Source organism: Notolepis coatsorum (assembly GCF_963971535.1).
Source record: "Notolepis coatsorum genome assembly, chromosome: 7".
NCBI lineage: Eukaryota > Metazoa > Chordata > Actinopteri > Aulopiformes > Paralepididae > Notolepis > Notolepis coatsorum.
In genome coordinates, this window is record NC_140171.1 from 128,162,929 (window position 1) to 128,184,394 (window position 21,466).

The window sequence follows — 21,466 nt, forward strand, 5'->3', positions numbered from 1 at the left end:
TTATTGATCGGTGCAAGAACATTGAATTGAATTGCTTGTAAAATAATGTATTTATATTTATTATTTATAATAATATTTGCGTTGTTGCGCTGTGCTTGTCTGGCAAATCGCTGTGACAAGCACAGTACTTTCAATTCACTATGAATTGAAAATGGGGGACCCTGATGTAAACAAGACAAACGTCTTTCTCTGGTCTTATTGAGCTGTAGCCTACTGTATTGTACCCATCCTGCAATCTGTTAATAAAGTTTTCATTCATTCATTCACAATCGTTCTGTTTGTCCGTTGCAGGACGCCTTACTGACGTCACACCTAAACAAGAAACTGACAGCTGAAGCAAGCTGACGCGATTTGATGAGAATCTGTTTCTAACTCACTAACGCTAGCTAGCAATTGATCACAACTTTGGTCAAAATGTCTCAAGATCCATGGTAAGTAATATTTTCTAGCGCTAGACTTAATAGGTGGATCGGATCCAGCTAATAGTAACTCAAACACCCTCCTCCTTCCGTATCATAGGGGTGTGCTAATACTGACCTGCTAACTCAGCTCTCATCACTGGCTGAGGCTAAGATATATATTATAACGTTAGGTATTTGCAACAAACATAATTTTGCCCATCGTTGGAATGAAGCAGTTGTTTTATGAACCAACTGCCCGCATCTCAGATTGAAACACCGCTGCTTTAGCACGAGAGAAGAGGCATTCTTTAAAACTGACACATGATAAAAAAAAAAGCAGAAGATCAGTTCAAGATCTTGTGATTTAGATTTGCACAGTACACCGTTATTATTTCAAACTGACTTTGAAAAGTTTGACCACAGTACAGAGTAACTGTTTTACCCACTCTGGCACTATTATTTGAATGTAAATTAAACATATCAAATTTAATGTATTATTAATCCCTTATTAGAGTAACCATTGGTAATATTATTTGTGCTCCCTATAATTCCGCTGTTTGTCATCATAAGTGGACAGTGACGGAGCTAACATATAGAATATAACATCTCTATTCTACATTATTGTTCTGTAGGTTACAGAATTATGATGCTACGTGTCGTCTGGCACAAGAAATAGCAGAAAACATCCAAGAACGGAATAGACAACAAAGAACTGGGGGGAACCCAGCGAAGGTGAGGAGTTGGTACTCATTGGTCCTCAAAACCCTTACACGTTGTGCTCCTATGAGACAAAAATACTTGATTTTAAGTTTCTTGTCTTCGCAGATCAACATGACACTACGGGCGTCCTTGCAGAAGCTGAAACAGAACATCTCACAGCTCCGAGAGAGTTTGCTGCGAGCCTCGTCGTCCCGGCGCCTGTATCCTTCCTTCATGTCACGAGACTGAGATTACAGTGTGCTTAAAGGTTTCACTACTTCAGGAAACAAACCTTGGCTGGCTTGCAATGTCATTTGTATTCCTATAGAGGGCATGAGAGTATTTTCTTAGAAATTGGATCCAGTCTTGTACATTATGGAATACTTGCTGTGCTCAAAGAAACTCCTGGCCAGAGGCATTGCTGTAACAGGCCATGTTCTTGATAATAATTGAACTCTTGGATGAAGTTGGAATCAACTTTGCAGCCTCTTCTCTAAACCTTATGTATTAAGGTTTAGGTGACAGTGGCTCGGGAGGTAGAACAGTTGTCCTGTAATCCGGAGGTTCCCGGTTCGATTCCTGCTCCTCCTGGGCACCCGATGAGCAGGTTTTGGCACCTTGCATGGTTGCCTCTGCTGTTGGAATGTGAGTGAATGGGTAAAATGTGAGGAACTAAATGTAAAGCGCTTTGGATAAAAGCGCTATATAAATGCACCATTTACCATTTATTAGTGGTCGAGTTCCAATTTTTTTCTTTTTTTTTTTCGTTTTTTTCTCCCCTCCCAATGTTAGTCGTTATGCCAATTCCCAATCCCCTTCCCGGTCGTTGCGCACTATACCCCCTACCGTCGGTCTGGGAGGGCGGAGACTATCACATGCTTCCTCCGACACGTGTACCCAGCCCACCGCTTCTTTTCACCTGGCAGCGCGGACTCTCACTGGGGGAGTGTAACGTGTGGAAGGTCACACTACCTCCCTCCAGATCCTTCCCTCGCTGTGCAGGCGCCCCGACCGAACTGTAGGAGTCGCTGTTTACAACGACCCGGACCCACCCACCGGCTTCCCTCCCGCTGACTCTGCCAATTGAGCCAGTGTGACGGCCGACCAAGCCGGAGGCAACGCTGACAGCCGGATTCGATACCATACCAGTGTCTCTTGCGTTGGTGACGAGCGCTTAGTCCGCTGCGCCACCCAGCTCCATGAGTTCCACAATTCTAACATGGATGTCTCTCTATGGGGCAACTACTATTTTTATCGGTCGAAGCTGGTTTAAATTGACTTTGACCTCTGACCTCGTTCTCACCCATGTTACCTGTTACCTGTTTATTGCACAATGTTGTTTTTTATTGGATTCTATTATATGTTGTACCACTGTATTGCACATCGTCGCGGGCAAGACCACCCGCATTTCATTGTATACTTGTATGCCGTGACAAATAAAACTCTTGACTTGACTTGACACCCTTAACGCGACCTCTTCAGAATGCAGTCGGAGGCTGACAGAAGGCAGAACCTGGTGGACGACCTGGTCACCAGGGACAAGCAGCTCAACGCCACCTTCAGAGCCGACGCCTCCGAGCCTGAGCCCTCCAGGTGTCTCCTCTTACTTCATCAGTCCTCCCCAAGAGCTTTTAACCCTTTCACTACCACACTACAGAAGGTTAACCTTTCACTACCACACTAACATTAAGCGTCTGTAGTGTGGTAGTGAAAGGGTTAACCTTGTGTAGTGTGGTAGTGAAAGGGTTAACCATTTCATAGTGTGGTAGTGAAAGGGTTAAGGGTGGATGTACATTACAAGATTCATGACTCAAGATGTTGCCCTAATTAGGCCATTCAATGCAAATTGAAAATATGAAATTGAGTCATCACCTCACATAATTTTTTTTTTGTAGAATCTTTACTTCAGAGCACCCTCATTTAGGTATTTAATTTTCTTCTCTCAGAAATGGCAACTTTGGTGTTTTAATTAGTTCCAGAGAGTTATGTTTTCCGCCCTCAGTCTAGGTCTTTCTCTGTAGGTCAGTATCAGTGAAGCGTATCCAAGATTCTGTCCTCGATAATAACGGTGATGTCTGCAAGTCCACCCGGGACACAGAAGACCCCTCTTTTCATATAATCTTTCCTGAAAACCTTTTCATAAATATGTGGCGCCGGTTGTCCAATTAAACTGATGATTCTTCACTCTTTTGAGTCTGACTTGGACCGAAGGGGGGTCATAGACTCTCTGCTCTCCTTTGAGGATAAGTCATCGGTCACTAACTCTGTACATCCGGTATGACCCATGTACCTTGACCTGCCCCTCCGCCCATCAATCGGAAGGAAGTCTGTTTGCCGCTCTGGGGCCGGGGTGGTTGGACTTTTCACACTCTTTTTCATTAAAGAGCTTTGCTCGCCTTGCACTGGTGATCACACACACACACACACACACACACGAGCGCGTACACACACACACACACACACACACACACACACACACACACACACACTTGGCTTGATTAGGGAGGTGAAAAAGTGTGTTTACAGCGATCACTCTCCACTGAGCTTTTATTCTGCTACTCATACGTTCCAACCACAGTGCTGGATGCCACCACTTATATCCCCTTCGTCAGATGATTCCTAATCGAGATGACAACGCTACGTAAGAACTAGTCATTACCTTCCGTTGGGCCTGACCTCGTCAGCCCAGGTGACATTTATTTGGACAGGAAGAGGAAACAGTGTTACGTTGTTGACTTCCATGGGTTTTCTGTCTCTTTTCTTTTTCTCTCTCTTGTGAACCAGTGGCAAGTCTTTTCAAATGATGGCGCCGGGTTCTTTTGTAAGATCTGAGAGGTAAGGGGACGCCACAGAGACTGTGTTTACGCAGAAATGATACTTAAGTGAAAGTATGGGTACCGTCTCAAAATCATACTCAAGTAAAAGTCAGAGTATCTGGCTAAAAACACACTTGAGTAAAAGTAAAAAAGTTTCTACTTTGAAATGTACTAAAGAGTAAAAGTAAAAACTTTTTTATTCCCGGGCAATGAAATGTTCCGTTTGGTCCTCTTCATCACTCGTACTATCGTTTGTGGCCATCTTCTGTAGCTTGTCACTCTGACTGTCTATTCTTCTGATAGCAGGTGTTTAATCAAAGATCCCCACTTTCTAGTCCTGCACAAGGACCAATCAGCATGGGTATGGGCGGGTTCATTTTCCATTGGGGATTTGATTGGCTGTTTTCGCAGGATTAATAACGTTAAACGTTAGTTTGGCCAGAGAAACAAATATACTAATAAAAAAATTTGGACCTGCGAGATTTGTACTTTGTAGGTCTGCATTTTAAATGTAAGGAGTAAAAAGTGTGTTTTTTTTTCTCTGAAATGTAATACTTAAGTACAGTTTTTGGGGATTTGTACTTTACTCAAGTATTTTAACGAAGTACAATTACTCCAGTACTTCACACCCCTGGAGGTAAGGGGAGCCCACAGAGAGACTGTGTTGACTTGTTGCTCATTGTGTCCACATTTAAATTCAGGGCTACATTGTTTCAAAGGAGCGATCTGGCACAAGGGAATAATCCTCCTAAGCATCTGTCACAAATCCATCAAATCTCTGGTTTAGAAAGACCATTTTATTGATGATAGCCTAATCTAAAAGTTTTCTTTCAGATATCTTTCACAGCCTAGTGTTTAGCTTGATCTATTTAGTGCCGCTTTTAAACAAGCTTTAATCTTTCACAGACCACACACTCAATTACATTAAAGGCCCCCATAGCCAAATCAAATGACAACCGCTAATGAATTAACTCTGCAAATTGTAATCATGTGGTGGTACAGTTTAGCGGTTGCTCAGAAACCCTAACTTTGATAGTAGAGTGCGGTCGGCAGTAATGGGATTGTGGGAAGGGCCCCACTTCCCACTGTGTGGTCTCAGAGGGCAGCGTGTGGGAGGGGGTTGGATTTACCATGCTTGGATAACCTAAGCCGGTGATTCTTATTTATTTTTTTCCACTGAGAACTAGGGGGAAAAGGAGAAGGGTTGGGTTGTGCAGAAGGGTGTTCAATCTAATTCCTGAAATCTCCATCTCAAACCAAGCAAGAAGGGACGCGGCGCCTCCACTTGATGGCTCGGTGCGCCCCTGGTTTCACCTCCTCTCCTGTTTATATGTTTTATAATGTGATTGGCCTGGAAATAGTTGTAATTAGTAAGGCTGTCAATCGATACAAATATTTAATCTGATTAATCGCATGATTGTCCATAGTTAACTTGTGATTAATCACAAATGAATCACATATTTCTTATCTGATCTAAATCTACCTTAAACTGATCTTTTTCAAGTTTTAATACTCTTGTCAACATGAGTCGACAAATGCTTGCTTTGAAATTCAAAACAAACAAAACAACTTAAAAGAAAATAATAATAAAAAAAAATGACTGAAGTGTGCATGAAATAATAGGGGGAAGAAAAAGTTAGGAACTTGTTACATTCACCCACACAAGGGCAGCTCTTTCTCTTTTGCCCCTTCCTCATATCTCTCTCTCTCTCTCTCTCTCTCTCTCTCTCTCTCTCTCTCTCTCTCTCTCTCTCTCTCTCTCTCTCTCTCTCTCTGTGAAGTTAAAAAAAATATATATATATATATAAAAATGAAATGTTTTTTAAACATATAAAAAAAAAACATTAATCTCGCGGTAAAAAAAATAGTGGCGTTAAAAAAAGTTTGCGTTAACTTTGACAGCCTTAGTAATTAGTTAAACCTGTCCTGCTCGAGTCAGTCAGTCGGTCGGTCGGTCCGTCCCGGGCGTTGGTGTCCACTGATGGTGGTGGCGGTCTGGTGCAGGGCAGCCGCGCCCCCCGAGAGAGATGTGCCTGGCTGATTTTCACGCTCTCCACTGACTGGTTAATTGGATCAGCTCTAATCTTCACACCCTGGGGCGCCAGCGGGGAGGAGGAAGTGCCGGGCCGCCCCACGGTCAGTTAGTTACCAAACATGTCAGAGAGATTAGGCCCCGACGCCTCGTCTCACCTGCTTCTCTCTGATAATAGGCAGCCTCTGGTAAAGGCAAGGAGACAGCAGCACCAAATAGTCTCACAGGGGCTCCACTGACCTCTTCTAAGTAGCTTGAGAAAGACACAGTGATATTGGGGCGGGGGGGGGGGTCAGGTGTAACTGTGCAGTAACCGGATCTGTGCTTGTGAAAGGAGAGTAACCTTATTCTGGGACCCGCTTAAAAGAGTCCAACTCATACCACTCTATTACCTTCAAAAGCTGTCTGAGAATGTCGGGAGTCTGATGTATTCGTGACAGATTGTATCCGTTAGGCCCCTATGAAAGATTTTTAGCACGACAGAAAACCCCACAGAACATCCACCCAGTGTTCTCTCTCTCAGCGTAATGGACCCATCTTTTAAAAAAACGCCGCCCTCTTTTCTCGCTCCTCCAATCGCAACCGTCTCTCGCTCTCCGCAGAGTTTGAGATGGGTCAATTACTTCCCGAGTCGTAGACGGGACCAGCGGGGCCACATGTGGCTCTCCGGGGGCACTCCCCCTGGACTTGACCAGAAGACGCCTCCTCTCCCTTGTATCTTGTATCTTGACAGACGTGCTTAAATGCGTCTTCATCCAGAAAACCCCCGAGTCCCCACACCATACCACAAGACGGCCCCCGGGGGGAGGGGTTGAGACACAGCTTTTAGCCATTACCAGAAGAATAGCTGGAAAACCACACAGCCATGTTCAGCACAACACAACACAGAGTTCTCTGGTCTGATGCCGTGTCGGAGCAAAACCCCTGCGGCCACCTACTGGCCTGAGTCAGAATAACACGCACTGTTTACATGCTGAAACAAGCTATCCTTAGCTTTCAAAGGCTTGAAAACCCATACCTGCTTTAATCATTATGCTAAACTTAAAAGTAAAGACGGAAAGAGTAAATAAATAATCTTTCTCTTGATTCGAACGGTTTTGAAATGCTATTTGTTGCTGTAAATGTCTGAACGCTTACAGTACGGATATTTAGAAAAGGGAACATGAGTGACGCAGATGTGATTTCTGCAGAGCTTTTACACATGCGTTGTGCTCGTATCGCAACTAGACCTACCGACTGTGTTTATTTGCGTTGCCCAAAGTCACTGATGCACAGCGAGTGTTTGAGACTCATGTATAGGGATGGTGATTGACGGACAAAAGGGATGCATTTTCTCTTTTCATACATTGGTACTTCCTGATTATATTGTCGTTTTGTGCAGGGATGTGATTTTCACTGATGTCTTGGCTATGAAACCTGCTCTTTATACCTAATGGAAATGGTACTGTTTGGACGCTACTGTAAAAAATATCTTTTGTCGTAGTCAAATAACTACTATTTTAGGCAATGAAAGCGAGGTATCCCCTCTTACTTCATTAAGCCTCCATTAGCTTTAGGGTTTGGTTGCACACTATAAGATTGACTAGATTTTGGCCACTAATTAGACCATTCCTTGCAAATTGGGAAGATCTAATTGAAACATCATACATCCAACCCCCACACAGCATTGTTTTTCGTGGAGCTCCCTTATTTATTTATTTTTAATGTCGCATACGGCAACTTTGGTGTTTAATTAGTTCCAGAGAGTTATGTTTCCGCCCTCAATCTAGGTCTCTCTCTGTAGGTCGGTATCAGTGAAGCGTATCCAAGATTCTGTCCTCGATAATAACAGTGATGCCTGCAAGTCCACCCGGGACACAGAAGACCCCTCTTTTCATATAATCTTTCCTGAAAACCTTTTCATAAATATGTGGCGCCGGTTGTCCAATTAAACTGATGAGTCTTCACTCTTTTGAGTCTGACTTGGACCGAAGGGGGTCATAGACTCTCTGCTCTCCTTTGAGGATAAGTCATCGGTCACTAACTCTGTACATCCGGTATGACCCATGTACCTTGACCTGCCCCTCCGCCCATCAATCGGAGGGAAGTCTGCCTGTGAACTATCCTTTTTTGCCTGTGTTGTCCTTGGGCTAGTTTCAACAAAACCCTTCCAGTCAAATAACTACTTTAAGGCAATGAAAGCCTTGGAATAACCACCCCTCGTCCCGTGACATTTCACAGGTGGCTAGTTGGTTTAGAGTTAGAAAATCCACCCAGTAACTCGGTTTGCTGGTTTGATCCTCTGTACCGGCACCCAGCTGTGAGCTGGCAACGTGGAGGGTGGCTGGTATAACATCTACACCGTCCACCTCTCCATGGGCACTGTGCCGTCACTAACCTTTGTACCCTATGCCCTGACCTCTCTGATGAAAAGCATACAGTATGTGAAGGGAACCATCTTGTATCTTGGAGGAATAATGTGGAAAACAAAATTAACAACAAAGTATCTTCTGATCTTCTCCTTCAGATCTACGTTGATGGCCGGGGCGTCGGAAGCGAGCGGAGGCGGGGCGGCTAACCCTTGGCTGTGCAACGAATCAGAAGAGACCAGGGGGCTGGACTTTGGAGAGATCAAACAGCAGCAGCAACGCATCATTGAGGGTCAGCAGATTATTCAGTGTTGAATGGCACACTGTGCCAACCAATCGCAACTCTGTACAATCGACCAATCCCAAGCTCCTCCCACGCTTGATTACTGTTTCCACGTTGGTCAATTGTTACTGGCAACATTTTTATAAAAGTGATTAAATAGATTTTCAAGAATGAAACGAAATAGTTTGAGGCTATGTTGCACGCCACTGTTGATCTCTGGACCAAAAGGTTTTTCAATAGAGTTTCTCCTGACTGTATAATATTGTTGTTATGGAACATAGTTACTATATAGGCTACATGGCTTTCCACAACTTTTAGTGAAATGGCATAACTCAAATCAAATCTAATTTATTTGTATTGCCTGATATTACGTTACCATTGACTGAAAGAGTGCTCGTCGTCTTGTCAATGTAACATAATTGGAAACGGTAGCCAAAGTAACAAAAAGATGTTTAATTATATTTACCATGGGTTTTTGTAAATAAAAGGAATAACATAAAGTAACGACAAACAAACCACAGGACTGTACAAACAGGATCAGCATCTCACACAGGGGAGGACAGAACAGTTATACACGAGGGGATGACGAGACAAGACACACCTGGGCTGATTACAAATGGATACACCTGGGAGGGAAACGGTAAGGAACTACAAGACCAGGACAGGGGACTACAACTAGACATTACTAGGGCTGACCCCTATTAGTCGAATAGTCGACTAATCGATCAAAAGGAGCCGTAGTTGACTGCCAACCTCTTAGTCAAAATAAATTGAATTTTTATTTTTATTTTTAATCTTTTTTTTATCATTCTTTCCAAAAGAAAAGAGGCCTAGAAGCTAGAGCCATATGAAATCCGTTTTATTATTTTCCAAATTCCATTTTATTTTTTCCCAAATTCCATTTTTTCCATTTTAATATTTCAGAATTCTGTATTTTGCCTTTTATGCTCATTTTACCATCAGAAATAGTGTCTAATAAGTGGGAATGAATAAATGTCCACAATTGAATAAGATATAACAGTCCATTTAATGTTTTTAAGTGCTGCAACTCATAAATACAGTTCAATTTTACACAATATTTTTCAATTAATATTGTGACAAAATAAAAATACATATTTCAAGTGTAAACAATAGATACAGCTAGCTACTACTGACATTATCACAATGACAATGTCAGTAACCTAGCTATATCTATTATATTGTGATGAAATATAGTAATGCATAATTTAGGCACCTTTAGTTTAGTTTATTTCGTTTATAAAGGACAGTGTATAATGGCAATCGTTTGCATTAAACAAATGGATGGGTGCACTAGATTTAGCAAGAAGCTATCATTTCCATCTATAGTCCTATGTACTGTAACGTTTCATAGCTATTTAAGTTTATTTAGATTATAAAGGGCAGTGTATAATGACAATAGTTTGCATTAAACAAATGGATGGGTGCACCAGATTTAGCTAGAACTTCTAGAAGCTATCATTTCCATAGATAGTCCTATAACGTTACATAGCTATTTACGTGTATTTAGTTTATAAAGGGCAGTGTATAATGACAATCGTTTGCATTAAACAAATTGATGGGTGCACTAGATTTAGCTAGAAGCTAAACGTCCTAACGTTATAGCTATTTTTGCGGGTCCAGTCCACGGAACGTTGACAGAATTAGCAAAACACCTTATCACCGGAGGCATAAAAGTCATTAGGATACTGTTCTGCTCTGAATTGAGGGCTTATTGTGGAATTGTTTAGCTTATTGACGATGTTAACACTGAAGCAGCCAGACGCTTGAGCACCGCGGCTGTGTTGTGTGTAACACGCTGTAGAGTCCCCGCCTCCCCGGTCGCGTGTGCACCAAACGTTCCACCCAAAAACGAAATTTCAGTCCAGATTAGGCCAAATTCTGCAATATTCCACGTTTTGCAGTTGATTCCATTTTTATTGGTTAATTCCGTGATTCCGTCCGCGATTCCGTGAACGCGGATTTCATATGGCTCTACTAGAAGCGTGGCTAACGCTAATGGCACGCATACCAGAGGCTAACTGCCTAAGAAAACAGGCACAGAGGCAATGAAAGAGGATTTCACCCATCTAATGAACACACTAGACTAGACAAATATCAAGATCTATCCATCAGTGGACCAATTGCATGCTTTTGCAGAGGACAAGAAGCCTTCAGTCGACTCCTTCAGACATTAAGCACCCCCACAGCCCAAATGGAATGAAAAAAAAAAATATTATAATATATATTTTTTTTTCACATTTTTCTTTTCATAGTCGACTAATAGTCGACTATCGCCTAATTTCGGCCAATCATAGTCGACTATCCAAATCCTTAGTCGGGGACGCGTCTATACTTTTACCAATCCAGTTCCGCGTTCGCATTCTGCGATCTGATTGGCCACTGACGTACGCTAGTTCTGCCCCCCTGGTAAGTTCCCTATGCCAGTTCTGCCCGCCCAACTCTACTAACAGCCTGCAGCCTGCTCGCGCCTGCATTATCCAATTCATATCAATCGAAATAACGTATTGTTTTCATCTCTCTATATTAACGTCATTCCATCAACACAACATGAATGTTCAAAACACAACCTCATTATTGCGCGATCTTGCAGTGACAGGTAGCCATTCAATATCGAGCTCTTGTGGAGTGGAGTTCCATAAGAACTACAATATTATAAAATCCTGTCAGGAATCTAAGCACTTTAAACTTACCGCACTTTAGCGCACATAAAGTCATAGGCGGAAACAGCTGTTTACCGCGGAGTTGGGCGTGCAGAACTGGCGTAGGGAACTTAGGGGCAGAACTAGCGTACGTCAGTGGCCAATCAGATCGCAGAACGCGAACGCGGAACTGGGTTGGTAAAAGTATAGACGCGTCGGGGACAGCCCTAGACATTATACATCACCACTGGGAACACCTGATCAGGGTACAAACACACCCACACGTAACACCTGAGTAGAGAATAATAATAAAATTATGAAAATGAAGTGCTCTGAATCCTAACATTACAAAACATGTGGACAAAAAAACTGTGATCTCCACCTTGACAAAATGTTACGAAATACTATACATTTTCTAATTCACCGTCGGTAATTGATTATGCACCACTGTCTTCTATCGTCACCTGAATTATGTATACATGGTATTTGTTTAGTATCACACCATTATTTGGCTATTTTGAAATGACCAGCTGTAAAATTAATAACATTATGGTGATGAAAAATCACACGTTTGGGAATATACCGGAAATGTCAACAAAGTCAGCTTAAATTCACAATCTTTCGGGGCTTTTCCTGCTCTTGGTTCTGTTCACCAACTCCAGGGATGGATTGGAAGTGAACCACACAGTTCTCGGGTGTGAAAGCACCTAAATCTGATTTTATGTTGAGTAACATTATAGTTTTATAGTTCTTTATTTTCTTTATCAAATATATTTTTTTCTTTTTCATTTTATACACAAAACAAGACGAACACAATACAGTAATAATAATAATAATAATAATAATAATAATAATAATAATAATAATAATAATAATAATAATAATAATATAATTTTATATAATTTTTCACGTAAAGCACATCCTGATCGGGCCTTGTTTTGATAGCCATCCAGGCGTTCGGCCTATGAGGCTAATGAGGCTAACGCGGTTATTGGTAATCAATAATCAGAAATGACGTCCCCCCCCCCCCCCCCCTTCATGCATACATGCGTGAGGATCGTGCCGATCATATGCAGTTTGAGTTTTAACTGGAGCGTATCTATAACCGAAATGCCATTGGATTTAACGTTATTAGCTATTAGCCCATTATCTCGGCTTCCAGGAAATATACTAGACCAAATCCGGTATAATGCTTATATTCACGGCGCTATAAAATGAGAACGTATTGATGACATTTTATTTTATTTAAGCCATTTTGAAGGGACTGTTTATGGTCTCAATTCACAATGAGAATGGACAGATAGCAATACTAGTATAAAGTATAGATTTAGCTCTACAAACAGCCCCACGTCTGTTTACATTTCCCGGTCCTCTTAAGATTAATTAGACTCATCCCAGTGGCCGCGAAAGTGTTAATAACAACAATAATGACATTAGCAATAATAAAAATAATAAATACAGAACATAAAAACATAAAAAATCTACTTATACTATTACAGACACCACAAAAGACACCACAAAAGACATTTCCTCCCCCACTCCCACCCCCCCACCCCCGGACCCCCCAGGACCAACACCCAGACCCCGCTCCGCCGCTAGATTGTGGCTTTAACTTTCTCGGCCGTTGAGACCCAAAGTTCAATGGTGGCCTGTCCAACCCCAATCACACGTGCAGTAGAGATTTCCATATAAATGAATAGTTTTATATAGTTCTATACTTCTCTGCCAAAAGGTTGGGAATCGCACAGTGAGAGGTTGCTATGGTAACTAAGGACTCTGTGGCAGAAACCACTGGATGGCGCATCCGTAGAAGCTGGTCTAACCAAATAACCATTCTATGTTGTCAGTCATTTACCAGTGACTTCAAATATAAAAAAAACAATGATAGGTATGACAGATTCTTGGATATGGAAGAATCATCTTGGATACAGATGATTCTTGGATCCATTTGCACGTTCCTCAGGAACATATTTCTAAAGTCCAAGTGCTCTCCGTAGAAAAGAATGGTTCATTGTTCGAGTTCATCAAAACTGGAACGGTCAAGTTATAGCGGATAGCAGCGGTTGCCAAGGTGTGATTGGAGGGTAAAAAAAAAAAGAAGAAAGGCGGTGCTTGGGATCGGGTCAGTTATACCTTTTAAAAATGTTAAAAAATTTAATTACATACAAACAATAGGTCTATTCTTTGCTCTGTGTAATAATGCCTTTAGGCTGCTCCAACAAAGAAAACCTACTGTATTCGTGGCATCTTCATGTCAGTGTAATGTCCATGAAAACTCCAGATTAAGCTCATTCAAAAGGAAGTGGTTTTAGTGGTGGCGGGGACAGCATAGGAAGGAAGAGAAATCATTTACATGCAGTAGAAACTAAATCCTGATTCGCACGGGGCTAGTATTGCGTGGGGACCCATGGTAATAGAAGATTACCCCCCCCGACCTCCAGATGCACATTTCGCACGGGATGCATTTGTACTGAGTTTTCCTGAGAGTGAACTTGTCACTCCCATTGTTTTGACTGTCGGGGTGCGTGATCAGACCTTATTGTTTCAAACGGCAAACTAATGTAGAACAACGGCAAGTCCACTGCCTGAGGCGAAAATGGAATCGTGCAGAGAGTACTGAAGTGGATAACCCTTTCACTACCACACTACAGAAGGCTAACCCTTTCACTACCACACTACAGAAGGCTAACCCTTTCACTACCACACTACATAAGGCTAACCCTTTCACTGCCACACTACAGAAGGTTAACTCTTTCACTACCACACTACAGAAGGTTAACCCTTTCACTGCCACACTACATAAGGTTAACCCTTTCACTGCCACACTACAGAAGGTTAACCCTTTCACTGCCACACTACAGAAGGTTAACCCTTTCACTGCCACACTACAGAAGGTCAACCCTTTCACTGCGACAATACAGAAGGTTAACCCGTTCACTGCCACATGACAAAGGGTTAACCCTTTCACTACCACACGGTTAACCATTTGGTAGTGAAAGGGTTAACAGTTGCAGTATGTGCTCCTATTTATTGGGATGGAAATATATCTTTCAAGAAGGAACTGTAGGCATATCGATCTCCATGCTGAGGTGAAGCAGATTGATTTAAAACCTTCCTGTATCGATTTTACAACCAAAAAATTAAACGGACTATAAACACACATTACTGAGGTGCTGATTTGCACGGGACTAATATTATTAGATGATACTATTATATTATCTGTGTTTGCCGAAATGCGGTACTAATAATTACAGACATGGCAGATTTTCATGGGATTAAGATCACAGATGTCAATTATTACAAGTTACTAGAGGTTCCCAGGTAATACTAGTCCCGTGCAAATAGGGCTTTGGTTTATAGAAAGGGGCATGAATTATGTGGAGGTGGTATTGACCATAATGATCTACTGTACCACAGGGAAGGTGAAGATTGTAATTCACATCTAGCAGGTATAAGCCTTTCCCCGCTTCCTCTGTTTCCTGAATGGTTCCCACGTGGCTTCACCTGACTCCACACGACACTCCGTGGCTATGTCTCCATTATGGCTCTGGCTATTGTCAGTCTGAAATGGGAGATTCCTGTTTAGAGACAGTGAAACCAAACCACATGGGGGCTTTTAGTCCTCAGTGGGACGTCTGTCTGGTGGAGTTGGGTAATGGTGAATCGCCTGAACCTGCGGTCATGCCGAATTCCTGTGGTGGCAGTAGGGTGTGGCAAACATGGAGAAGTTATTTTCTCTCCTCTCCTCTCCTCTCCTCTCCTCTCCTCTCCTCTCCTCTCCTCTCCTCTCCTCTCCTCTCCTCCCCTCTCCTCTTTCTCTTTTCTTCTTTCTCTCTTCTCTTCTCTCCCAAAAAAAGAAAAAAGCCAATTCTGTATAACTCTCTGGCTGTTCAGCTGTGCTCCTCTTCACCTCAGCCCACACCAGTTGTAATAACAGAAGTGAGGCTGAGTGGGGTAACGCGCTGGATGACTCACATATGGCACAATGTAGAAGGTCTCAGCTGGACCCCGATAGTCTGTCATTCCTAATCCCCCAAATGGTTGCCCTGTGAAATCACAAGTGCAGTAAATTGCTCCCTTCTTACAATTGGCTCATTAAAAAGGAATTGTGGCGTTTCTTGATTATTTTTCCTACCCCACTGCTAAACGGGGCACACATTCTTGCACACATACGTGTATCGCTGTTCATATTGATTGGGCTGTTTTGGGGAGGTTTCATGCTCTTTTCTTAGTCTTTTTTTATTTTATTATTATTATTTCTTTTATACATGTTGTTATCTCTTTTCATTGTGCAATTTTGATCAAACTGTCTGGTGATTTATCCTCTTTTATTCTCGTTGCAGCCCAGGATGCAGGTCTGGACGCGCTGGCAGCAGTCCTCAGCAGACAGAAGATGATGGGCCAGGAGATTGGAAACGAGCTGGACCAACAGAACGGTAAAATTGTGTGTGCGTGCGTGTGTGCGTGGACATGAGTTCATAACATTCCAGACGCACTACACAACACAGTGTGAAATCAATCAGACTTTCTCGCTCAGTAATGGAAAGTCATGTGACTGCTGGACAGTATGCTACTACTACACCACTACACACACACACACACACACACACACACACACACACACACACACACACACACACACACACACACACACACACACACACACACACACACCTACACACACCTACACACACACACACACCTACACACACACACACCTACACACACCTACACACACACACCTACACACACACACCTACACACACACACACACACACACACACACCTACACACACACACACACCTACACACACACACACACCTACACACACACCTACACACACACACCTACACACACACACACACACACACCTACACACACACCTACACACACACACACACACACACACACACACACACACACACACACACACACACACACACACACACACACACACACACACACACACACACACACACACACACACACACACACACACACACAGAGCTTCATGGTTGGAGCTAATGACCTCATGTGACCATTATGTCTACGTAGACATCCAGGTTTTTAAAGTGACATCCTCTTCCTCGAGGAAGGTGAGCTCTCTCCTGCTGCTGTGTTAATGCCTTGTGTGGAGACACCGGTAGAGCTCTCCGCTCTGGAATCAGATATTTTACTGAGGTAAAGGGGGCTTTTTTTTCTTCCTTTTTTTTAAAGGATTTATTTTAGCATTTTTACAGCTTTATTCTGGTCAGACATGACCGACAGAGAGCAGAGGAGAGGAAGAATGGGCGAAGATATGGGGGGAGGACATGCGAACCCGGGTCGACCACGTAGGTCTGCAACGCAGTAACGTGGTGCGCCACTCGGGCGCCCCGGGGCCTTTTTATTTTGAGATATTTATGGCCAAACGTCTCCTGATCAGTCCATAGATAACTGAGCGGGCAGAACAGAGTGTGTATCACTTGTCCCGGGAAGCACCGTCGGAGACTAACGTCGTCTGAGGGATCTTGGCTCCATTAGTGCGTCTCTCGCTGCTAGAGGGAGCCGGGTCAGTAGGCTAATGGCTGACGGTGTTACCTCAGACGGAGACGGGGATGCGGAGATCTTTTCTTGTAGACGTGTGATGATGCATCTTCCTGGAGTTGCCTTTGTGGCGTCTGGTTCAACATGTTTTTCTTTTTCTCCATGACAATTATTATTGCACAGAGTTTGTGTATTCCTCATCCTTAGTCTAAAAAGCATGGTGTGAGGATGTTCTTGGTATAGATGGAGGAAAGAAAAGGTTTATGTAATAATCACCATTCTGTTTCTTTTGCGAATCTGCATTGAAGTTTTATTTTCCTACTCGTTTTCTGGGTGTTGAATGTGTTTTTCCTATATGGGGTGCTATTGGGATCAAATAAAAAATGTTGATCATCTATTTTTGGTGCTTTATAGTATTCCCATCAGTGTGTTTTTCTTTTTCTCTGTCATATACTGTAAAAACAGTATATAAGTATATAAACTACAGACGGTTAACCCTTTCACTACCACACTACAGAAGGTTAACCCTTTCACCACCACACTTAACCTTCTGTAGTGAAAGGGTTAAGGAACAAAGGATGGGGGGGGGGGGGAACAACCCACCCACACACAACTAGAAAACAACAATACCTTTTGTCATAATCCTTGGCACATGACCTCAAGATATTGCCTGTAGGCTGTATCATGGTCGGAATTGCTCTAGGAAGAGTTAATTAATTCCTGCGTGCTGTTCTTGGCCCATGCTCAGGGTCCCTACTACTTCATGCTCCCATGGCCTGGGTAATTAGCAGGCCGTTGGGCTAAATGCTGCTTTCCTTGCTATTCCTCCAGCCAGAGAGAAACAAAGTGATGACATGATTGGTGTTTCCCCCCAAAAGAATCCAGACTCTCCTGTCCAGCGGAAGTGAAGAGAGAGAGAGAGAGAGAGATAGAGAGAGAGAGAGATTATGTTGTTTATAAAAGCAAATTGGTTAACCGTCTGTAGTGTGGTAGTGAAAGGGTTAACCGTCTGTAGTGTGTAGTGAAAGGGTTAACCGTCTGTAGTGTGTAGTGAAAGGGTTAACCTTCTGTAGTGTGTAGTGAAAGGGTTAACCGTCTGTAGTGTGTAGTGAAAGGGTTAACCTTCTGTATTGTCCCAGTAAAAGGGTTAACCCTTTGGTAGTGTGGTAGTGAAAGGGTTAAAAAGTCCATAATTCCCCTACATTATGTTGTCAGACGTCGGCCGTGCGGACAGACTTCGCTCATCGTCTGCCTCGTCTCCCGCTCCTCGTCAGGGAAGAGGATGTTGTAACATCCTGTAATATCCCTCCTGAGCAGATGGACTTATAAACGGATCCAGAGGTTGTGTGTAATCGAATGACCTTGGAATGGAAACAAAAGCGTTTCCCTTCTTCTGCCGGGAAGGAATGGTAGACGTTTGGCTGATTTTGGGGCTGATCACTGATCAGAAAAAGAGACGGACAGACAAGAGAGAGAGACGGAGAGAGGAGAGAGAGAGACGGAGAGAGTAGAGAGAGAGACGGAGAGAGTAGAGAGAGAGACGGAGAGAGTAGAGAGAGAGACGGAGAGAGTAGAGAGAGAGAGACGGAGAGAGTAGAGAGAGAGACAGAGAGTAGAGAGAGAGACGGAGAGAGTAGAGAGAGAGAGACGGAGAGAGGAGAGAGTAGAGAGAGAGACGGAGAGAGTAGAGAGAGACGGAGAGAGTAGAGAGAGAGAGACGGAGAGAGTAGAGAGAGAGAGACGGAGAGAGTAGAGAGAGAGACGGAGAGAGTAGAGAGAGAGACGGAGAGAGTAGAGAGAGAGACGGAGAGAGTAGAGAGAGACGGAGAGAGTAGAGAGAGAGAGACGGAGAGAGTAGAGAGAGACGGAGAGAGTAGAGAGAGACGGAGAGAGTAGAGAGAGAGACGGAGAGAGTAGAGAGAGACGGAGAGAGTAGAGAGAGAGAGACAGAGAGAGTAGAGAGAGACGGAGAGAGTAGAGAGAGAGAGACGGAGAGAGTAGAGAGAGAGACGGAGAGAGTAGAGAGAGACGGAGAGAGTAGAGAGAGAGAGACGGAGAGAGTAGAGAGAGAGACGGAGAGAGTAGAGAGAGAGAGACGGAGAGAGTAGAGAGAGGGAGACGGAGAGAGTAGAGAGAGAGACGGAGAGAGTAGAGAGAGGGAGACGGAGAGAGTAGAGAGAGAGACGGAGAGAGTAGAGAGAGAGAGACGGAGAGAGTAGAGAGAGACGGAGAGAGTAGAGAGAGACGGAGAGAGTAGAGAGAGAGAGACGGAGAGAGTAGAGAGAGAGACAGAGAGAGTAGAGAGAGACGGAGAGAGTAGAGAGAGAGACGGAGAGAGTAGAGAGAGAGACGGAGAGAGTAGAGAGAGACGGAGAGAGTAGAGAGAGAGAGACGGAGAGAGTAGAGAGAGAGACGGAGAGAGTAGAGAGAGACGGAGAGAGTAGAGAGAGAGAGACGGAGAGAGTAGAGAGAGAGACGGAGAGAGTAGAGAGAGAGAGACGGAGAGAGTAGAGAGAGAGACGGAGAGAGTAGAGAGAGAGACGGAGAGAGTAGAGAGAGACGGAGAGAGTAGAGAGAGAGAGACGGAGAGAGTAGAGAGAGAGACGGAGAGAGTAGAGAGAGAGACGGAGAGAGTAGAGAGAGAGACGGAGAGAGTAGAGAGAGAGAGACGGAGAGAATAGAGAGAGAAAGACGGAGCGAGTAGAGAGAGAGAGACGGAGAGAGTAGAGAGAGGGAGACGGAGAGAGTAGAGAGAGAGAGACGGAGAGAGTAGAGAGAGAGACGGAGAGAGTAGAGAGAGAGACGGAGAGAGTAGAGAGAGACGGAGAGAGTAGAGAGAGAGAGACGGAGAGAGTAGAGAGAGAGAGACGGAGAGAGTAGAGAGAGAGACGGAGAGAGTAGAGAGAGAGACGGAGAGAGTAGAGAGAGAGACGGAGAGAGTAGAGAGAGACGGAGAGAGTAGAGAGAGAGACGGAGAGAGTAGAGAGAGAGACGGAGAGAGTAGAGAGAGACGGAGAGAGTAGAGAGAGAGAGACGGAGAGAGTAGAGAGAGAGACGGAGAGAGTAGAGAGAGAGAGACGGAGAGAGTAGAGAGAGAGACGGAGAGAGTAGAGAGAGAGACGGAGAGAGTAGAGAGAGACGGAGAGAGTAGAGAGAGACGGAGAGAGTAGAGAGAGAGACGGAGAGAGTAGAGAGAGAGACGGAGAGAGTAGAGAGAGAGAGACGGAGAGAGTAGAGAGAGAGACGGAGAGAGGAGAGAGAGAGAGACGGAGAGAGTAGAGAGAGAGACGGAGAGAGTAGAGAGAGAGAGACGGAGAGAGTAGAGAGAGAGACGGAGAGAGTAGAGAGAGACGGAGAGAGTAGAGAGAGAGAGACGGAGAGAGTAGAGAGAGAGACGGAGAGAGTAGAGAGAGAGAGACGGAGAGAGTAGAGAGAGGGAGACGGAGAGAGTAGAGAGAGAGACGGAGAGAGTAGAGAGAGGGAGACGGAGAGAGTAGAGAGAGAGACGGAGAGAGTAGAGAGAGAGACGGAGAGAGTAGAGAGAGGGAGACGGAGAGAGTAGAGAGAGGGAGACGGAGAGAGTAGAGAGAGAGACGGAGAGAGTAGAGAGAGAGAGACGGAGAGAGTAGAGAGAGAGACAGAGAGAGTAGAGAGAGACGGAGAGAGTAGAGAGAGAGACGGAGAGAGTAGAGAGAGAGACGGAGAGAGTAGAGAGAGACGGAGAGAGTAGAGAGAGAGAGACGGAGAGAGTAGAGAGAGAGACGGAGAGAGTAGAGAGAGACGGAGAGAGTAGAGAGAGAGAGACGGAGAGAGTAGAGAGAGAGACGGAGAGAGTAGAGAGAGAGAGACGGAGAGAGTAGAGAGAGAGACGGAGAGAGTAGAGAGAGAGACGGAGAGAGTAGAGAGAGAGACGGAGAGAGTAGAGAGAGAGAGACGGAGAGAGTAGAGAGAGAAAGACGGAGCGAGTAGAGAGAGAGAGACGGAGAGAGTAGAGAGAGGGAGACGGAGAGAGTAGAGAGAGAGACGGAGAGAGTAGAGAGAGAGACGGAGAGAGTAGAGAGAGAGAGATGGAGAGTAGAGAGAGAGACGGAGAGAGTAGAGAGAGTGACAGAGAGAGTAGAGGGAGAGAGACGGAGAGAGTAGAGAGAGAGAGACGGAGAGAGTAGAGAGAGAGACAGAGAGTAGAGAGAGAGAGACTGAGAGAGTAGAGAGAGAGACGGAGAGAGTAGAGGGAGAGAGACGGAGAGAGTAGAGAGAGAGAGACGGAGAGAGTAGAGAGAGAGAGAGACGGAGAGAGTAGAGAGAGAGACGGAGAGAGTAGAGAGAGAGACGGAGAGAGTAGAGAGAGAGACGGAGAGAGTAGAGAGAGAGAGACGGAGAGAGTAGAGAGAGAGACAGAGAGTAGAGAGAGAGACGGAGAGAGTAGAGAGAGAGAGACGGAGAGAGTATAGAGAGAGAGACGGAGAGAGTAGAGAGAGAGACAGAGAGTAGAGAGAGAGACAGAGAGAGTAGAGAGAGGGACGGAGAGAGTAGAGAGAGAGACGGAGAGAGAGAGAGAGAGAGAATGGATGTGATTTGTTTTTGCCCACTCTCTTCTTACATTATTGAACCAGAGATGGATCATTGCCTGTAACGCTCTGACCGGCAGGTTTTTCTCGTTTTATTTGTTCCCCTCCTCCTCTTAGCACTTGGCGTCAGTG

At 44.2% G+C, this 21,466-nt stretch overlaps 1 protein-coding gene across 1 annotated transcript in view; it reads left to right on the forward strand.

Annotated features, from left to right (window-relative positions):
* The first annotated feature begins 311 nt into the window (after nucleotides 1–311).
* Nucleotides 312–21,466, forward strand: part of stx8 (syntaxin 8) — a 101,532-nt gene continuing 80,377 nt past the window's right edge. The window contains exons 1-6 of the mRNA XM_084317840.1: nucleotides 312–431; nucleotides 1,034–1,133; nucleotides 1,227–1,321; nucleotides 2,583–2,693; nucleotides 8,455–8,588; nucleotides 15,583–15,675. Of these exons, the coding sequence (XP_084173966.1) occupies nucleotides 415–431; nucleotides 1,034–1,133; nucleotides 1,227–1,321; nucleotides 2,583–2,693; nucleotides 8,455–8,588; nucleotides 15,583–15,675 (550 nt within the window). The 5' untranslated portion in view covers nucleotides 312–414. The remainder of the gene's footprint in view (nucleotides 432–1,033; nucleotides 1,134–1,226; nucleotides 1,322–2,582; nucleotides 2,694–8,454; nucleotides 8,589–15,582; nucleotides 15,676–21,466) is intronic.